At 37.5% G+C, this 20,436-nt stretch overlaps 1 protein-coding gene across 2 annotated transcripts in view; it reads left to right on the forward strand.

Annotated features, from left to right (window-relative positions):
• The first annotated feature begins 1,495 nt into the window (after positions 1-1,495).
• Positions 1,496-20,436, forward strand: part of ITGA4 (integrin subunit alpha 4) — a 96,717-nt gene continuing 77,776 nt past the window's right edge. The window contains exons 1-2 of one of the 2 annotated variants that reach the window (XM_001377699.5): positions 1,496-2,492; positions 3,024-3,145. In XM_001377699.5, coding sequence (XP_001377736.1) covers positions 2,296-2,492; positions 3,024-3,145 — 319 coding nt within the window. In that variant the 5' untranslated portion in view covers positions 1,496-2,295. The remainder of the gene's footprint in view (positions 2,493-3,023; positions 3,146-20,436) is intronic. The other variant, XM_056794095.1, reaches the window with a different exon arrangement.

The raw sequence follows: 20,436 nt of genomic DNA on the forward strand, positions 1-20,436 counted from the left end.
TCTTTCCCAATTCTTAAGGAGGGAACCCAGATTTGCTGGCTCAGAGTGCATGTTTAAAAGTCAAATCTAAAAATGTACTTATAATCTCATAAAATATATGTCTTCTCTCATTTACTCTCTCTGCCTAACTTGATTTGTAGGATAGAGGGTTAGATGGGGGAGGGGAAATCTCTGTACCACTTCATAAGCTAATGTAGAAAGAAGGAAAAGAATGCACTTATGAAATCTTGGTGGTGTCCTTGGAGACATCCCACTCCCATCTGTCAGCAGGGTAGCAAAGTTCTTCACAGAACTGGGCAGCAAATCACCTGGATCTAGTTAAATCCATCTGTTTCCTGGGGAAAGTAGGAAGCAGAGAAACACTCCTCAAGGAAAATATCCTAATCAAAGTAATGTTTGTCTTAAGTATACTGCTAGGTGAGTTTTGCTAAATGGATTTTATTTCACTGAGGCTTTATGAAAGAGAAAAACAAGAAATGCAAAGGTCAAAATAGAAGCTCATATTTTATGAAGCTTCAGGGCATGAAAATGAACCCAGTATCTCTCTCCTACTGATGCCCTCAAGTGAAGTACTAGATATTAGAGTGTCTTACAGTATTAGAGAATCATGGCTCCAACTATAGAAAGATGAGATTGGCACCTGGATCAATTCACAAAGAGAAAGGTACAGTGAATAAATTTTCTTGTACATTCCACACACCAGAGGTGTCAACATACTTCACCAAGTCACAGTCCAAACTAAAATAAAATGTAATGGATAATGTTTAATAAAATAAAAAAATAATGTTAATTTGTAGTTTTCCAAATCAGCATGAATTGACAAGATTTTCTTTCTATTTGTTTGACATCATAGCCCTAGATTTTTATTCAATATTAAAAACAAATAGGAAAATTATGAGCATATATTTTCATCAGTTTGTTTTCACCTAGAGAAATATTACTTTGCAGGTTTATTTAATTTGACAATTTTTACTCACTCAACCTGATGATTTTCATTTATGTCACCAAGTAAACAATTTGAGGAAGAGTTTTTTCTACTTGGTTTTGTTGAAGTCCTTTCATTCTTCTTTATAAAGCAACTAACAAAGTATAGGAACCTGGGGGAAATAAATAACTTTCACCACTGCTGGAATTGTTGGTGAATAAAGTCACTGAAAGCCTGTCCTTGAGACATTCATGAATATGTGTTCTTAAGATCAGAAAGTTAGGTCCATTTGGGGTCCAGTTTCAGGGCATTCACACTGGATATATATCTCTTAGAAGTGGATGGTGTTTAGAAAGCAATGTGTGTTGACCAGACAATGAAGGGCTTTCAGGTTTGTGATTCAGAAAGACAGAAAGTTCAACCCTTTTTGTCTAAGACATCTCTACTCTCTGATTAAAGTTTTCTATCTGGTACCATTTGCCACTCACAATGTTCCCCCTTCACACATCAGTGACTGGCTTAAAAGGGAAGTGAGGGGGTGGACGGAAATGGGGGTAGGTGTTTTAAGGTGAAATGAATTTTTTTTAAACAGCAACTTAGCTTCTCTTGGCCCTTTAAAAACCAAGTTCCTAGATTTGGGGCACTTGAGTGAAGCCCCTCTCCCTGACCCCACCCTTTCCTCTGGACTTGCTGCTCACCACCAAAGAAAAGGAATTTCTAGAGAATTATTCATTGGAACAGCCAGAATCTTTGGATTTCCAGAAGTAGCAAAGTTAGGCACTCTTTGTCAAAGGATGAAAACAAAATCTCCAGATTGAACCTCTCTCGTTCCTCAAGAAAGACTAAAGAGAATCCGTCTGCTTCTAGATCTTAGGCCAAGTCTAGGCATCTCATTTGATTCTAAGGCGGAGCAGCTGGACGCGCACACATCTGGACCTGCCGAAATCTCCTAGCGCCCTCTGCAGCCCGTCTGGCCAGGCCGGAGGGCGGGTGGGGACTCCAAGCTGCCTCACACCCCTCCAACTCTCTACCACACCCCTGGACCCCACCCAGTCTTGTCTAGGAGGCAAGGCGGGAGTCCCCAACTTCTCGATACAGAAACAGGGCGTGGGGGGCCAGGAGCCCACGGAACCCACAGCCGTTGGGGACGCTCCGCCCGCTGTGAACTTCCTCCTCCTCCTCCTCCTCCTCCTCCTCCTCCCAACGCTCTCCTCCACCCCCATCACCCCGTGCCGCCAGCCTGCTCCTGGCGCCCCGCCGCTGGAGACACGCGGCTGCGTCCTCGGTGCACTTGGGGCGCTCTTCTCTGCCCATTCGCGCATAACTTCTGAACTGTGTGCGGCTTGTTGGATGTCCCGAACAGGGAGAGCATGGCTTGGAAAGAAAGTCGAGAGGCTATTCCCCTAGGGGTGGCCATCTGGAAGGCGGTGATTGTCCTTCTCTGCTCCTGTATCCCAAGGATCTATCCCTACAACTTGGACACGGACAACGCACTGCTCTTTAACGGACCCAAAGGGACTCTCTTTGGCTATTCAGTTGTCTTGCACAGCCATGGGGACAGCAGATGGTGAGTTTGAGTTAGTTGTTTCAGGGTTTCCCACTTGCGGGGAGGCTTCGAAGCACTCGCCTTGAAGTGATTACCTCCTTGGTTTAAAACTTTTTTTCCTCTTAAAGTAGTAAAGCACTCAGGAGACGCTGTGCGGGGGCTGTGGATAGACATTCCCAGGTGAATTTGCCCAGGAGGCAAACTTCTCTTAAAATTGAAGCGCCTGGAGGAAGGGGAGGGCGGGGTGAGAGGTGGTCCAAGCTCAGTTTGGGTACCGGAGAAGGTAAGTACTTTCTTTGGGCATCATCGAGAATGAGCACGTTGGGCATAGTTGGCAGCCAGTTAATCAACAAGCGATTATAAGCGCCTATTATGAGCCTAGAAAGTGTGTTGCAGTTCCCTGAGTGGTGAGTCAAAAGTTGAGGCTTGTGGGGGATGTGTGCATTTTTTTTTTCTTTAATTTTTTTCGATTTTGCCGAGCTTCTAAGATGTATGGGATGACCTTTTACCATATCTGTTTCTGCGCCTGCGTGTGTGTGTTCCCTGGGCTAGGCTTGTGGTAGGAGCCCCTACCGCCAACTGGCAAACCAACGCTTCAGTGGTCAACCCCGGTGCAATATTCAGATGCAAGATTGGAGACAACCCTAACAGGACTTGCGAACAACTCCAGCTGGGTGAGTCCAGTAGGGGAGTTACCACTCATTTGTACCTGAAAGGGATAATATTTCTTCAGAAACTGGTCCTGATACTTATGTACACTTTTGTATTAAATCACAGGGATTCCCTTAAATCCTCCCCCTGCCAGACTGCCAAAAAAGTCTGCGTGTTTTTCTACCCACGGTGAGCTTTGCTTTTTTTGCTCAAGATAGTAATTTCAAAACTACTGAAAAGAGAAGGTATTGTAAGATAGCCATCTTTTTTTATTTAAAAGGTCAGGTACCGAGAGCCCCTCCCTCTTTTGCTTTTTTCCCCCAACTAAGACACAGATTTATAAAGTTTGTAGTACAATACTTTGAAATAACCCCAAAACATAGAGAAGGGTATTTTCAAACTTTTGTAGAAGTGACAGTAGTTTGAATCTTTCTACAAGAATGGAAATTTTATAATCACCCTTCAATCACTCAGATTTATTAATAGAACAAGCTTAGGGTTAGATCAAAAATTGCCCTTAAAATTAGGAGCATATCCTGTCATTTAGCATCAGAGTTTTGGTGTAAGCACACGCAGCATTTTCCCTTCCTGAAAATTATTAACAAAGCAAAACCCAAACTTCACAGCCCCTCATGAATGTAATTAATAGGAAAAAAAAACTTGATGCATAGTTGTCTTCCCTAGTAAAGTCATCAGTGGTGTCATATTTAACGTTTTTCTTAGCACAGTATATTGAAACCAGTAATTTCCTCAAAAATTATTTCCCCCTCAGTAGTTGGCTTTTAAAAACGTTCATTAGAATTGTGACAGCTTTAGAAATCTTTATTTAATCTGGGAACTGTAAGCTCTAAAACCAAGAGCAAATTTATTTCTTAGTACAAAGACATAAAATACCCAACTGAAGAATGCATTGTGGATTTAATACACTATGGACTTTCCTCTCAAACCAAATTCAGTGATGGATCTAAAATGCCATGCTGTTTGGGGCTTCTTTCTTGAGTTGGAGATTGTGACTTAAAAACAGAGTAAGACCCACCTCCACTTTTACTTTCTTACATTCCCAAAGGCAAAAGTCTGGATATATTCTTAGATATGTGCTCATAGAATTATTTCGTAAAACTTATTTTTTTTCATTTTTGGGAGGAGGAAGCTTGATAAGGAAGAGACTAGAAATTGTGCAGTAGACAAATTTGTTCTATAGAAAACAGATCCTGAAAGGAGAAGGGTTGTTTATGATTAGGAGATCCACCAGAGTTGCTGACAAGAGGTCAGTAAATCTTCCTATTGTCTTGGCTTGGTTGGCCTTGGCTATCATAGTTACACAGCAACTGCTTCCTTTTAGGAATAGGATATACATGCTGTTCTGGGAATTCTGAGATCAGCTGAAAGAGGAAGGGTTCACATTTTAATATATTCTTCAAAATTTATAATTAATTATGGATGTTTCCTTAACAAATGATCAAGATAATTAACATGTAGGAATAATTTAGAAGAGAAAGTTGCCAGACTTTCTCTGGCAGAGTAGAGTAGAGTAGAGACTATTGAGCATTGTTGAATTCATACCAGTATGTAAATGGAACAATGTTAGAGAGAGACATGGGTTCAAATCCTTATCCAAATACTTGATAGTTGTTACCTTGGGCAAGTGACAAGTTCTTCAAGTACTTTGAGCTTCAATTTCCTCATTTGTAAAAATGAAGATTATAATACTTCAGTCAGAGAATTATTGTGAAGAAAATCCTCCATATCCTTTATGTGAGTACAAATACTGTCTTCTACAGGGTTCAGACTTGAGTGAAGAATTGAGTTTTGATGAAATACCTGAAGATGTGTTAGAGGCAGGACTAGAATATGGGTCTTTTGACTCTGAGACCAGTATTCAATTCACTACCCCATCCTACATTGTACCACTATCTAATCTGTCCAGCTTCTGATAAATGACCCTGGGCAAGTTATTTAATTTCTCCATGTTCTAAGCAACTCTTTGAGATTATATATGAGTTGTACATAGCGTCCCAACCTGGATGGGAGAGGGAGTTTTCTTATCTGGGAGTTCCATATACCAATAAAATTACAAGTCAAGTCTCTATACCAATTTAAAGGTGACTGTCCATTTACCATATTTGGCAAGAAAACAGTTGCTTTCATTTAGAAAGTAACCTTCTTGAGAACAGAGTAGATTCCTCATTTTGTCTTCCATAACCTCAGAGCTTGCCACATTGCCTTGCATGTATTAAGTGCCAAGTAAATGCTTATAGATTGGATTGAATGGAATTCATGGGCTTAAATGGGAGACAGTTCAGAGCTGGGTATGTTCAGTCAGCACCAAGACTATATGAGGTGTTGTTATAAACTAATTGCTTTGTTTCAATACTAGAAATTAGGTCCCAAATGAGCCTTAAATGCTATCCAATTATTCCATTAATGATGTTTTGGGCATTTTTATATTGGAACTACTTTCAGAGCTAGTGGATAGAGTGGTAGGTGTGTGGTCATCTTCCTGAGTTCAAATTTAGCTTCAGATACTTACTAGCTGTGTGACCCCAAGCAAGTCAGTTTACCCTGTTGGCCTCAGTTTCCTCATCTGTAAATTAAGCTGGAGAAGGAAATGGCAAACCACTCATATACTTACTGAGAAACTCCAAATGGAATCAACAAGAGTCTGACAATTGAAAAACATATGAATAACAGTAATGCTGTCCCACAAGGTTATCTGTCTCATTATTATATAGGCAGACCTTTCTTTAAAAAGAAAACTTTCGTAATATCCTTTGCATATTCATCCATCTTGTCTACTGATTTTGATGCTGAATCCCCTTTCCTGGAAAAAAAAAGAGATTAATCTGCTGTCTAAGGATGAACAGTTGGAGAGGTAAAGGGGAAATTGCATTGGACTGAGGTTTGAGGCACTTTGGTTCAAGCCTTGACTGTGCTGTGTGACCTTGGGAAGTCACCTAATTTCTGTGTTGTTGGGTTTTTTTTTATTTGTTTGTTTCTCTCTCTAAAACATGACTGTAATATTTGCACGAGTTACTCAATAGGTATTTGTGAGAGGCATTTCTTAAACTGAAAAGTGTTACCAAAGTGAGCTATTTTTATTCAAAAAGTGTATGTCACAGGTCCTACAGCAATTTCAAATTATAAATGTATAGCCTATCACCATTGACCCATGTGATCAAGCAGTTGTTTTTCTTCTGTGTTTCTACTCCCACAGTTCCTCCTCTGAATGTGGATAGTGTTCTTTCTCATAAGTCTCTCAGAATTTTCCTAGATCATTGCATTGCTGCTAGTAGAGAAGTCTATTACATGCAATTGTACCACAGTGTATCAGTCTCTGTGTACAATGTTCTCCTGGTTTTGCTCCTTTCGCTCTGTATCAATTCCTTGAGGTCATTCCAGTTCACATGGAATTCCTCCACTTTATTATTCCTTTGAGCACAATAGTATTCTATCACCAACATATACCACATTTTTTTCAGCCATTCCCCAAAGGGCATCCCCTCATTTTCCAATTTTTTTCCACCATAAAGAGCGCACCTATGAAGATTCTTGTACAAATCTTTTTCCTTATTATTTCTTTAGGGTACAAACCCAGCAGTGCTATGGCTGGATCAAAGGGTAGTCAGTCTTTTAGCACCCTTTGGGCATAGTTCCAAATTGTCCTCCAGAATGGTTGGATCAATTCACAACTCCACCAGCAATGCATTAATGTCCCAACTTTGCCATATCTCCTCTAGCATTCATTACTTTCCTTTGCTGTCATGTTAGCTAATATGCTAGCTCTAAAGGGAAAATCCTATTTGCCTGACTGTGCAAGTCTTGTTGTTTGTTAAACCAGCCTTATCATTAACCCCACTATTATCTACATTTGTCAGACCATTTTTGGAGTTTGGGGTTCAGTTCTGAACAGCCCCTTTAAATCAAATGAGATAGCTGGTAGCACAGTAGATGGAATTCTGGGCCTAGAATCAGGAAGACCTGAGTTCACAAGCAACAGGAGACACAAGTTATTGGGCATTGGGGCAGTGCCTCAGTATTTTTCAGCTTTCTCAATTATAGAATGGGTATAATGATAGCAAATACCCTATAGGGTTTTCGTCAGGATCAAATGACTAATAATATTTGTAAACTTCTCAGAATAATAGATTTCTTTTAAGATTAGGAAGAAAAGAAAAGACAAAGGGAGAGGAGGAAGGAAGAGAAGAAGGGAGGATTTGTAAGAAAGTATAGAAATTTAAAGGATGTTGTAAAGTTTGGTCAAATGCCAAAAGGGAGGTTTGACTAGGAAAAAAAGTAGAAAATGGTTAATTTGGTGGTTTTATGGCATTATTCAGAGATAGGCATTTCCTGGAATCAAAAAGAAAGAAAATATGCTCAGAATATAACATTAAGTTTTCCTAGTAATAATAATAATGAAATAAAATCTTGGTCTTTGCTATAATAATGGACGAGAATGTTAGAGATTTGGTGAAGATTAATTCATACAGGTGGGGAAAGAGTTCTATGCCATTCAAAAAAAAAGGTATTAAAAAAATTGAAAAAAGTGCACTCCCATTCCTCCCCCCGCCAAGGCAGGAGACTGGGTGTGAAATGTTTTCTATTTAGTCACACTCTGTTGATGACTGGCTAATTTTGCTGAACTTCTCATGTTCTTCCTTTTAGGAGGAAGAGATATATTTAGAAATTAGGTGATTCAAAAAAACAGAAGGTATCAATACAAATTTATTTGGGGGGGGGAGAGAGAATAAGAGGGGGAGGGAGGGGGGCAATAAATGCCAAATAAAGAAATCTTAGAATTAGAAAATCTTCCTTTACTATTTCCTAAGAAGTAGTAAATATTGTCGTGAATAGTAAGCAGAAGTAGATAGTAGGTTTACTGTGTACTAAGCATTTAGTAGGTGCTTAATAAATGCCTCCTTCCTAATTCAGAAGCCCTCTTCTTTCCTTCCCCTTCCTTCCTTTATATCCCTCCCTGCCTTCCTTTCCTACTTCTATCCCTTCCTTCACTAGCTTTTCTTTCCCTTGCACTTCCCTCCTTTCTCTCTTTCTCCTTCCTTTCTTCTATCCTTTCTTCTTTTCTTCCTCTCTTCCTTCTTCTATCATTCCTCTCCTTTCATTTAAACAGCACACTGGCCAAGTGGATTGTAATCAGGGGAAAATCAGATTGATGAAAATTTTGGTAACCATATCATGTAAGATCTGATGAAGGATCATAGGATTATAGAGAAGGGAATTCAGGGTCATCTATTCTATTTGAAGAAACTGAGATCTTGAGAGGTTAAATGAGTCTATAATCACAAAGTGGCAGACCTGGGATTTGGACCCAAACACTTGGATTTTGAATACTGTTCTATCTACTCTGCAATTTAAAAGTATTTCATTATTTTGGAATATTTAGCCTAGAAAAGAGAGGAGGACATGATAATTTTTCTCAAATAATGTAAGGACTGCCATATGAGGGAACAAAGATGTTCTAAATAGTTCCATAGGACATAATCCGGACAAAAATTGACTAGAAATTATGGTGAGACATATTAAGACTCAACACAAATAACTTTATAACAACTGATATAGGCGACTAATGAAGTTGCTATCACCAAAATTATCAAGAAGAGACTAGGAAGTGTATCAGAATATTGTGAAAGGAATTGCTGTGTTGGACAGGAAGTTGGGGGTATTATTTCTAAGGTATCTTCCAATTTTAAGATGATATATATCAGATTACAAAAATGAATGAATTAGGAAAGAGTAAGACATAAAGGAATGGAAAGTATTCCAGGTCTATAACTGAAAATAAGGAATGAGGAAGCAAAATAATTGTCTTTGGTCACTTATCTGAGGATTGATTTTCCAAGTGGGATTTGTACCTACCTGTACAATATGTCAGAGGACCTTAGGACCAAACTATCCTTTGAAGACCAGAGCCCTGAATAATAACTACAGTGTATCCAAAAGAAGAGGACTAAAATATTAAATACCAAAACCTAGGGAGGAGCCAAAGTATATATTAGGAAGAATGATTTGGGGGGCATTTGGGGGAGAACAGGGAAGGAAGAACTTGAAAATGGTGTTCTAGGAATGTAAAAGGTAAAGAAACCCAGTGTCTAAAACATGAAGAGTTAAAAATTCAAGGTTAGACGATGTAGAAATTTAAAGATTTTGTAAAGTTTGGTCAAGTGCCAAAAGGGAGGTGTGACAGAAAAAAAGGGGGAAGAATGGTTGATTAGGTTTTTTTGAAGCATTATTCAAAGACAGGTGATTTTTCCTAGAATCAGGAATACAGAGTATAAATAAGTTTATCAAGTAAGCTAATAATAATGAAATAAAATCTTGATCTTTGCTATAATAGTGAACAAGAATATTGGTCAGGGATGAGGTGAATGAAGATTAATTCATACAAGTTGGAAGAGTTTTAAGACCTTCAAAAATGGCATATGCAAAAAAATGAAAAAAATACCACTTCTTTCCCTCTCCTCTCTCTTGTCCCTCTCTCTATCTTCCCTTCCCCCTTCGCCTTCCCCTCTTGCTTCCCTCCCTCTCCCCCCCACCTTTATTTCACTAGTGGCAGGAGACTATAGGTGTGACATATTTTAAATCTTTTCACACTGTTGATGTGTTGGTTAATTTTGCTTAACTTTTCCTCTTTTGTTTTTTCTTCTTTCTTTTATTATTCTTTGTTACATGGGATGGTTCACAAGGTAGCAAGAGGAAGAGATATATTTAGAAATGAGGTGATATAAAAACAAAAGATATCGATATATCGATACAATTTTAACATTTTTAAAAAGGAGAAGAAAGAATAGAAATAAATGCAAAGTAACAAGATCCTAGAATCTTAGAAGACCTTTATCCTTCCTGACTATCAGTATAGGGAAAATTAGGCCCAGAAAACCTTTTCATTATAACTATGTACTGCCCTGGATTTTTTTTTTTCATCTTGATATGATCGACTTCATCAGATGCCAGTCAAATGATATCTATTGAACTTTTTTTTTTTACTGAAACCTAGGCACTCTGTATAACTCACCAAAATGTGTTTTCCATAAAAGGAGTGTTTTTAGATTTAAAAATGTATAGAGATGCACATGTGACCATTGTTTTGTATGATTTTTTCCCCGTTTTCAAATGGGCAACTAGATGATGCAGTGGATAGAGCACTAGAATAGGATAGAGAATGAAACAGCAAGACTAACCTTCATGAATTCAAATCTGATCTCAAATATTTAATAGCTATGTGACCCTGAGCAAGTCATTTAACCTGTTGGCCTCAGTTTCCTTATGTGTAAAATGAGCTAGAGAAGGAAATGACACACCACTCTATTATTTTGGCCTAGAAAATCCCAAATAGTATCAAGCAGAGTCAGAAACAACAATTGAATGTACTGCTTAGGAATGAAGCCTTCATTGGAATTAGAAAGAGAAAAGAGTTTAAAACTTGAAATCAACTCCATAAGTACAATTTGGATGCCTTGCCTTGTGAAGTCAGTAGGAGTATAGAAGACATTGTTTTCCCCATTTTACAAAAGTATCCCTATTTTCTCAGTGGTAGCTCTGTATTATAATCATGCTGTTTTGGATCTGAAATCTGCCAAGGACTGTCTTAAACCGTTTTTGCTATCTTTGACCAAAAAGTACCAAAAGACTCTAAGAGGTCCATATTTCATCACTAGGTGTTATGATTACACATAGAGTGAGGTGCTGAATTCTTCTACCTAAGGAAGCTATGATTTGTGTATTAGAACCCTGGGAAGTCTTGCTCCATTTCCACTTTGGTAGGGTTGCCTAGCCATACTAGTGGCTTATTGTTGGAGGGTGCTCTCCCACTTTTCCTAAGGCTTTAAGGCAGGATCAGGAACTTTAGCTGAGTATATGGAAAATTAGGGAAAAGCACAGGTAATTTACTCTGCCTTAGAGGGATTCTTTGTTGAGAATTTACTTTGCACTTGCTATGAGGGGAATAAGATCTCTCTTCACCTTTTTGAAACACAAATTTGACTTCTGAAGTACTGCTTCTATTGTAAATGTATTAACTATGTCATCCAATAAACATTATAAAGTGTTCTACTTTCAAATGTAGGTTTGTAATGGAAGTACAAAGAGAGAGAGAGAGTTTTTGACCCCTTATGACATTGTCAGTAAATTGGAGGTATTGATTAAAACATGAGAATTAATATGAGGCAGCCTGGAATGATGTTTTAATGGGGTAGAGTTCCTATATAACTGGTGCCAGAAACACCTGGATTTGAATCCCACCCTGACTTATTGCTTTTATGATCAAAAGGCTAAGGTTTAGGGAAAGCTAGGTAGCTCAATGGATTGAGATCCAGGCTAGAGATGGGCGATTCTGGGTTCAAAGCTGACCTCAGACATTTCCTAGCTGTGTGACTCTGGGCAAGTCATGTAATCCCCACTGCCTAGCCCTTACCACTCTTCTGCCTTGGAACCAATACATAGTATTGATTCTAAGACTGAAGGTATAGTTTTAAAAAAAGATTATGGCAAGTCATGTAGCTTCTCTGAAGCTCAGTTTCTTCTATACAATGGGGATCCAGTTTTGTCATGGATTTTCAAAGGATAATATATATAAAATATTAAATTTCAATCATTGCTAACACTATATAGCACATTAAATATCAGTTATACCTTTAACTTTGAAGTGTTGAAATAATTTGTTAGTTATCTCCTAAAAGGCTAAACAAATAAACTTACTCTTTAACTAATTAAAAGTGAAAAGCATTTTTTGCCTTTAAACTTTTTAAATGTTCTGCTAGTTTAGTGAAATAAATTACCATGTAACCTTCATTTTTTATTCCAAATGTTTATAAAACCAAACACAAGTCTTTCCATATACAAAAAAGAAGATAGTACACAAATTTCTTTTATTTTTAGCTTACTTTTTTCATATCTACACAATAAATCTTGTTCATGAGTGTCCTAGCCCCTCCTAGCCCTCTCTGTATCACAGAGGATATCTTCAGAGAGGCCAACATGTACATATAAATCAGATCTTTCATGTTTTACCTTTGTGTTCAACTTCTGGAAGTAACAGTTTATTTTTCCATCATTAATTTTGTGGCTGTGTATAATGTTCTCCTAGATCTACTCATTTTACTGTCCATTATCTCAGACAGTTCCTTCCAGGTTTTAAAAAAAATCAGTCTGTTGTTTCTTACAAACCTACCTTTGAAAGCAGAGCACTTATGGAATACAGTAGAATTCCACTGCAATTGTTTACCCCAATTTGTTTAGCCATTCCCCAAATGATGAGCATCCCCCAGTTTCTAATTCTGTCACCACAAAAGAGCTGTTTATATATATATTTGGTACATATGGATTCTCTTCCTCTTTCCCTGATCTTGGGAAACAACTAGCTTTCTGGGTATAATTCCAACTGGCTCTCCAAATGAGCTGGATCAGTTCACAGTTCCACCAGCAATGCATTAGTGTCCCTGTTTTTCCAACATCTGGACTAAGGTCAAAAAAAGAGGAAACATTCTTACCTAGCACTTTGAATGCTGTAATACAAGGGAATTTATTGAGAGTACAGCACTGAACTACTACTATTTTTAGGATTAGTGTCTCTCCTTATTTTTTAATGTCATTTGAATATGCCCTACCTGAAAGAACTGACTAGATTCTAAAGGCTATTCTATCCCTGGGTTCTGGATTAAGCCATAAATCACATACCAGGAAAGCTATATTTTACAAGCCACCCTTTTTTAACAAATGAAGGACAGTTAGGGAACAAAAGCAGAAAGTTGAATGTATGAATAAAGAAGCAGCAGTTGAAATACATCATAAATGAGAAAAATGTTATTCTCTGCACAAAACAAACTGTTACAATAATTGGTGATTTATCAGTGATCATGAAATCAGCATTCAGGATTTCCCCTTCAAATTGAGACAGTTGGTTTGCAGTGAAAGAACTGAGCAAGCTGCATCCTGTGAGATTTCTTTTCACCTCTGATGCAATATAAATAATCTTGTCCTCCTGATACCTAGCCATGGTTCCAGCATTAAGGGATAGCCCTCAGGTACTAAGACTCTGCATTTTATACAGGATCTTCTACAGAATAGAGTCAGGTATCAATTATGCCCCTAAATGGAAAAAAATAAAAGAATGGCCTGTATTAAAATATTAGGGATAATGGGGGCTAAATTTTTTATTTCATTATATAAGGAATTCTCTCAGTTGAGGAAACTAATGCTACTAATTCAGATTGTCTCTCTGGCAATTTATAAAACTAGAGAGCATCCTAGAATAGTGAGAGGTTGTGATTCATCCAGAGTTTTATTGTTCTTCAGTATTTCATTAGTCATGTCTGACCCTTCACAATCCCGTTTGGAGTTTTCTTGCCATTTCTTTCTCTGGCTCATTTTTACATAGGAGGAAACAGAGGCAAACAGGGTTAAGTGACTTGCCCAGGATCATACAGCTAGTGAATGTCAGAAGCCAAGTTTGAACTCAGATAGATGAATCTTCCTCACTCCAAGCACTGAAGTCTTCCACTGTGCCACCTAACTGGCTAAGAGGTTGTGACTCATTCTAAATCACATAGCCAGTATATGTCAGAGGTGGACTTGAAAACCAGTTCAACTAAGATGGAGTTGGAGGGCAGTTCTCTACTCACTAGGCTATAGTGCTTGTCATGAAGAAATTGTTTTTTTGTTCTCTTACTAAACACCATCAGAAATGGGTCAGGAATATTGAAAGGAATACCTTTATTAATAAAGAGTTTTTATAGGGAAAGGAGTGATAGAGAAGATTTGAGATCATGGATTTGTAGGTCTTGGAAAGAACTTTAGAGGCCAACAAGTCTAACATTGTCATTTTATAGATAAAGAAACTGAGGTCTAGGAAGGTTGAGACTTATCTAAGACCACATAACTAGTATCAGAGACAAGATTTGAATCCAGGTCCTCTGACTCGAGCCATTTTGTACTTTCTTCTATTTCTCACTCCTAAATATTTTTCTGATGTTTTGTTAGTCATCAAGTATTAAGTGCTCACTATTTGCCAGGCACTTAGCTTAGACCCAAGAATACAAATACAAGTAGAAATCATATAGAGAATGCATGAATAGAAGCTGAAAAGGGCTGATTAGAGATACCTGACACAGAAGCCTAGGAGAGGAAGTCCTGAGTACAGCTTGGAGAAGGATGAGTCATGACTGACCTGAGCATCCTTCTGAAATGGAAGGCGTGGAAGGGTACCACCAATCAGAGAGGGAGGCTGTAAGAACAGAGGATCCTTTAAGTGTGTCAGTTCCAAGGCTAGAAGAAGGCTCTATCTATTTATCTGTCTATCTATTTCTCCTCCAGCTGATTTCTGGACAATCTCTACCATGGCTCTGCTCTTCATCCTAGATTTCCTCCAGCCTTAAAATTCATACATCAAATCCCCATTTTTTGAGATTGGCAAGCCTGAGTGTACCAATAACCAATTCTGAGACCTTGTGCAAGTTTCACTTTCCTTCACAGAATCTTAATTTATCTCATCCCTAAAATGAGAGGGGAGGAATGGTCAAAACAAATTAGTTAATCTGAGAATCTTTTTAAAAGTATTCACAATTCTACTATGTAACTTTTAATTTCAAGGGTAAAATACCATAGAAATCACAGACCTGGATTCTAAGAGAGAGGTTCTTTCAGTGTGGCATTCCTGTCCTTCTATATCAGTAGGAAAAGTGAGCTGCAGGTCCCTAGTATTTATATTGCATTTAGAATATTTCTACCTTTCCCAGCATGATCTGTGCCCAATGACAAGGCTGAGCTAGTCCAACCCAATCCAATCTAATCAGCATTTATCGAATGTCTAGTATGCACCAGACACTGTGCTAAGTGCTGGTGATACAATTAATAAAAATTCATTTTAGTTAATTTATTGATTAATGATCTCTCCTTAACTTTCAGGTCATCTCCTTAGTAATACCGAGGCTGGGATGTGCCTTAGGTAGAACCATTGCCTCTATAACTGGCCTCAGTCAACATTATTGATAATCTATTAAGCAAGGTCAGATTTTTTTCCCCGATTCTCACCAAGTCTGTATCTTTCAAAGGAGCTATGTTTTCAGATTTATTCATTGTGACATCACTATGATAGGACATTTTGCTTAGCTGAGACTTTGCATACATGCTGTTCTCGTACAAGCATTCTGACAAAGTAAAATACATCTATCGTGGGAATTAAGACTAAATACAGTTTGATTTCTGTTCAGTGATTCAGAAAGAGAATTAGCATCTTGCTATACTTCATGTTCATCACTGTGAACTTCAGTTACCCTTCAATATAGCTCTGTGAGAGGTTGTTGTTTTTGTTGTTCAATTGTTTCAATTATGTCTGACTCCTTGTGCCATGAGATGGGATTTTCTTGGTAAAGATACTGAAGTGCTTTGCTGTTTCTTCCTCCCGATCATTTTACAGAGGAAGAAACTGAGACAAATTTAAATGGCTTGCTCAGGGTCACACAGCTAATGAAGTATCTGAATCCAGATTTAAACCCAGGACGATGAGTTATGGCCAATTGAACTTTTTGACTGTGGTCCTCTAGGGAAATGGGAATTCCCTTTATCAACATACAAATATTCCTGTAGGAGCTTTCCCAGGGTCTCAGGTGAAAGGATGTCAGCTTCTTACTGGTTACTTAGCCTCTCTGAGTTTCTTGGGCCTTCACAGTATCTCTATCTATACTTAATCTTATCTCACTGGAATGGATAGACTAGATGATCTCTAGCACTTGGCAGAGTACCTGGCACAAAGAACATGCTTGATAAATGCTTATGAACAGAGCAATTAATGTCCTTTCTCGCTCTAAAATTCTATGAATTATGATCCACCAGGGGCTACTCTTTATTAATTTCATTCCCCCTCCACTGCCCTCTACCTCAACACTTCATTCTCTGAGTCAAACTCTTGGTTTACATAGTAGAATATATTTGAAAAATGTGAAAGGTCACTATTAACCCCAAAATTGCTTCTATCTGTTTAGCTTAACTATCCCTATCACTGAAAGATGAATGTCTGATGTTGAAATTCCACATGTATTCCTTTTGAAAACTCTCACCCATTTTTGTTTTTATAAAAAAAATGAAATGACCCACAAGTCATTTATGACCCACAAATAGATTTGTCACTTCAGAAGTCACCATCCCTAAAATATAGAATATCATTAAGATCTTCATTTGTTATGGTAGCAAAACTCACTGAACTGATTGATTTCTAGCAATTTACTAAGTTATGGCTCTCTCTCAAGTGATAGAATTTCTATTCCTTTATGTTTTCTATTGGCAGTTATTAGTAATCCATTCCAGATTGCATCTTTTGCCTTATACATGCTTCGTTGTTGCCTTGTACTTTGGATGACACCCCTGATGATTAAGAAACAGATACTTTTGCCAACAACCATGAAACTAAATATTGGAGAACTGGCATCTAGCTCATTGTGCTTGTATTGCTCAGTTATTTCCTTTTTGCCCAAGTTTCTTGTGTTAGAGTTAAATGCTAAAGAACCAAGTACCCCATACATGAGTTTAAATCTGTTCTGGCTGACAAAGGCCCCCTTAGCCAAATGACATGAAACAAATAGCAGGGGGGGAAATCTGAATGAAGAGGGCAGAAATTTGCCTCTGTAAAAGGCAATTTCCAAAATTTCATTCCAGCTCTAACATCCCGTGTTGATGAAAACCATAGAGTACTTGGAAACAAGAATTCTTTCATTGTGAGAAATAATCCATTCAATTTAAGTCAACATGTATTTTATTCAGGTCAGAAACTATAAGTGGATACTCTGCTAGGTGCCAGAGACACAAAGTTCAAAGTGAAAACTGACTTGGCCTTCAAGCATCCTCTATTTTGCAGTGAGGAAACAACACATACACCGATAAATGAATGCAATATTAATAGAAAATAAGTTAAATAAATTCAGGGTAGAGGCAGCAGCAATTGAAGGGATCTTACTTGACCTCTTGCACCTGAACTGAAATTTGAATGGAGCTAAGGATTCCAAAGGGCAAAAGGGAGGAATAAGAGGATTCTTGGAGAGACTGAGCAAAGTTAGAGGGGAAGGAGATGGAGTGTTTGGCTGGAAAATGTAGTGGTCGGGGAAAAGTAATTTAAAAGAAGCATGGTAAGATTGATTGGAAACAGATTGTAAAAGACTTTAATGCCATACAGAGAAAGTTGTATTTTTCTCCTAGAGGCAAGAAAGAACCACTGAAACTTCTTAAGCAGCAGAGTGCCATGGCCATGCCAGCTTTTTAGGAATATCATGTTGGCATATTAGCAGAGAATAGATTGGAGAGGAGACTTGGGAACCAGAGAAACCAGGTAGGCTCTTGTAATTGAGGTTAGGGAAGATGAGAACCTGAACTAGTAGAGAGGGCACATGAATGAAGAGAAGAGATGTTATGGAGGTAGAATTTACAAATATTGGATAGGTAGAGGTAGGGGAAGAAGAGAGTGGAGGGAAGTGAGAGAAAATGAAGCATTTTAGGAATATTTGTGATCATATCATTATTTGTTCAATATCCTAGGCCCTCTATTTTCCCAGCATTTGGTTCCCCAGTGTCAGACTGCTAGTAGAGAAAGTTCAGATGATATCGATACTCTTCACCTCATTCTCAGCCTCGGAGCTTCTATAATTTGACATTCCACACTGATAAAGTAAAATGGGACTAACTTCCAAAGTAATGCTGACATCTGAGCTGATTTTTGGATTTCTAATGCTTTTAGTCTATAACCTCTTTCTTCAATTCTCAGTACATATAGCTTTGGTGCCCAAATTCTTGTTCCTCTTAAATTGTAGGTTCACAAAATTTATACAATACTCTAAATATTTGGTTTTGAATAATGCCATCAGATTACTTTGTACTTTTAATTTTGATTTTAATATTTATAACATTTATAATTATAATATTTATAACACATTACACTCATACAAACAGAATACACACTAAAATGATGAGCAATATTACTTATATCAAAAAAGGCAAAGAAGAGTGAGGCATACACTTGAGAAAGGTGTCTACACCCATCATAGAGGAAACAGTGCAAGGTGCAGGATAAAGAAGGATTCCTTTTACATCATGGGATTCTTAATATACCATATATAGAACATAGGCAGCCTTGAATGAACTTGAATGAGAAAAAATATATCTTTATTTCAGTGATTGGTTTCCTACATATTTTATTTTGTGCATTTAAAAACATCCTTCTGAGAAGGGGCTAGTAGACATTACCAGACTGCCAAAAGAATCTGTAACACAACAAAGGCTTGGCACTTTTCTGTAGATCATACAGATGCTACTTTTTGTGGATAACATGGTTTACATGGGCGGACCTCTATAATGGTTCTAATAGCACCAAATTTCAGAGGACTGCAAAGCAGAACTTGACAATATCCCTCATCACTCAATAGGTTTTAGACTACCTACCACACATGAAATATGAAGTGGATGAATAATGTCTATGGTCCAAATGATGTATGTTGTTAGAGGGAGAACCTGTAAACTTATTCATCTATTTATTTTGGACAGCCTTTACATTTGGACAAGAAATTGGATCCAGTATGGACTAGGAGAATGAGACTGAGCTATATGGCCTTTGTGAAACAAAGTCAAGCATCTCTGAAAACAAAGGCATATTTTTATTCAAGTTTTTTTTATTTTAGGTATGATTACAAGTTACAGAACAATGTATTCTCTAAGGAATAGAGAATGCTATATCTGGAGTCAGAAAATGAATTAAAATCTGGTCTCAGAAACTTACTAGTTGTATGATCCTGGGCAAGTCACTTAACTTTGTTGACTTTAGTTTCCTCACCTGTAAAAGGGGTCTAGAAAAAGAAATGGCAAATCACTCCAGTATTTTTGCCAAGAAAATCTCAAATGGAGTCATGAAGAGTAGGATACAAATGAAATGACTTAACGATAGTAGTTTTAGATCCAAGCACATTCTTTTAAATACTTTAGAAGGGGTCCTAAGCCTTTTGGATAAGCTTCAGAAATTACCTGGATTCCTGATGATTCTCTAGACCAGAGAGCCTCATTCTATATAGACAGTTTTTCTGATCTGAGGCTGAGCAGCTCAAGTTCAGAACAGCCATCTCTAAACAGGAGTGAACGGTGAGGTTTTCTGAGAAAAAATTCCTCCAGTGATGGGTTTCTTGTGTTTATAGTACTGATTGAAAATAATAGAATAAACTGCATACCTTATGTAGTATTGTGTTGATTATAAATTTAGCTCATGTAAATTTGATATAATTAGTCTTTAAGAGTCTGTGATCTATCTTTCTTTGAATATAATGTTCATTATTAAAGAAAGTTTATAATTTATAGTTATTTGACCACTTGCTATATTTAAAACCTTGTTAGCTAATAGTCCAGCTGGAGAAAAGGAACCTCAAAGTTTTAATCTTATAAGTTGTTTAGTAATTTCCTGTGTCAGCCCCTAACTTGGGGATTCTATTTTTTCTCTCTAACATGATTTCTATTAGTGTTTACCACATGTTTTAGTTTTGAGCTATTTAGCAACAAATCTCTCATTTTTTGCTAATATGTTTTATTAGTTGTTAGGGAAATGTACAAAGTTAGATTGGTTAGGAGATTAAGGTTAGAGAGGTAGAGTGGCCAAAAAAAGATCATAAGATTTTAGAGGAGGGTCACAGTAATGTACAAATTATTCTTTGAGGTCATAAAGGTACCTATTCACACAACACTGTGGGCTCCCTCTGCTGGTTTGTTTTAAGATGCTGTTATTTGATTTCAGCTATCAGAAATCCAACTTGTGTAGCCATGGGCATCTTTTGCTGATATGTTCAGCTATAGAACTGGAGAAGGGAAAGAATAAGCTTGGGCCAATATAAAATATATTTTTCTCTCAATGAAGCAAAATATATATCTACCTTCATTGTCTCTCCATGTAAAATTATCTTGAACAGTGGACTTCATGAAAAATATAAATAAGAATAGCTTTCTCCCTTTTACTCCCTCTCTTGTAGGTAAATATATTATTAGAAGACATGTTTGGAAGCCCTATGTATTAATAGAATTAAACCTCTATTATTTTAAAACATGAACTAGATGTTTGTAAACAAGAGTCAATCACTCAGTAAACATTTATTAAACCCCTGTTAAATAATAAACCTATGCTTTCTGTATGCTGGGGATACAAAGAAAAAGATAAAATCAATCCCTGACCTCAAGGATCTTGTGTTCATTTGGAAATATTCATTGGGCAGTCCATGTCCTAAAGAAGTTTACAGTCTAATGGGGGAAGACTACTCACAAAAGGCTGAAAACAAAGGGTTGGGTAGGG

Source organism: Monodelphis domestica, chromosome 4 (genome assembly GCF_027887165.1).
Source record: "Monodelphis domestica isolate mMonDom1 chromosome 4, mMonDom1.pri, whole genome shotgun sequence".
Classification (NCBI taxonomy): Eukaryota; Metazoa; Chordata; class Mammalia; order Didelphimorphia; family Didelphidae; genus Monodelphis; species Monodelphis domestica.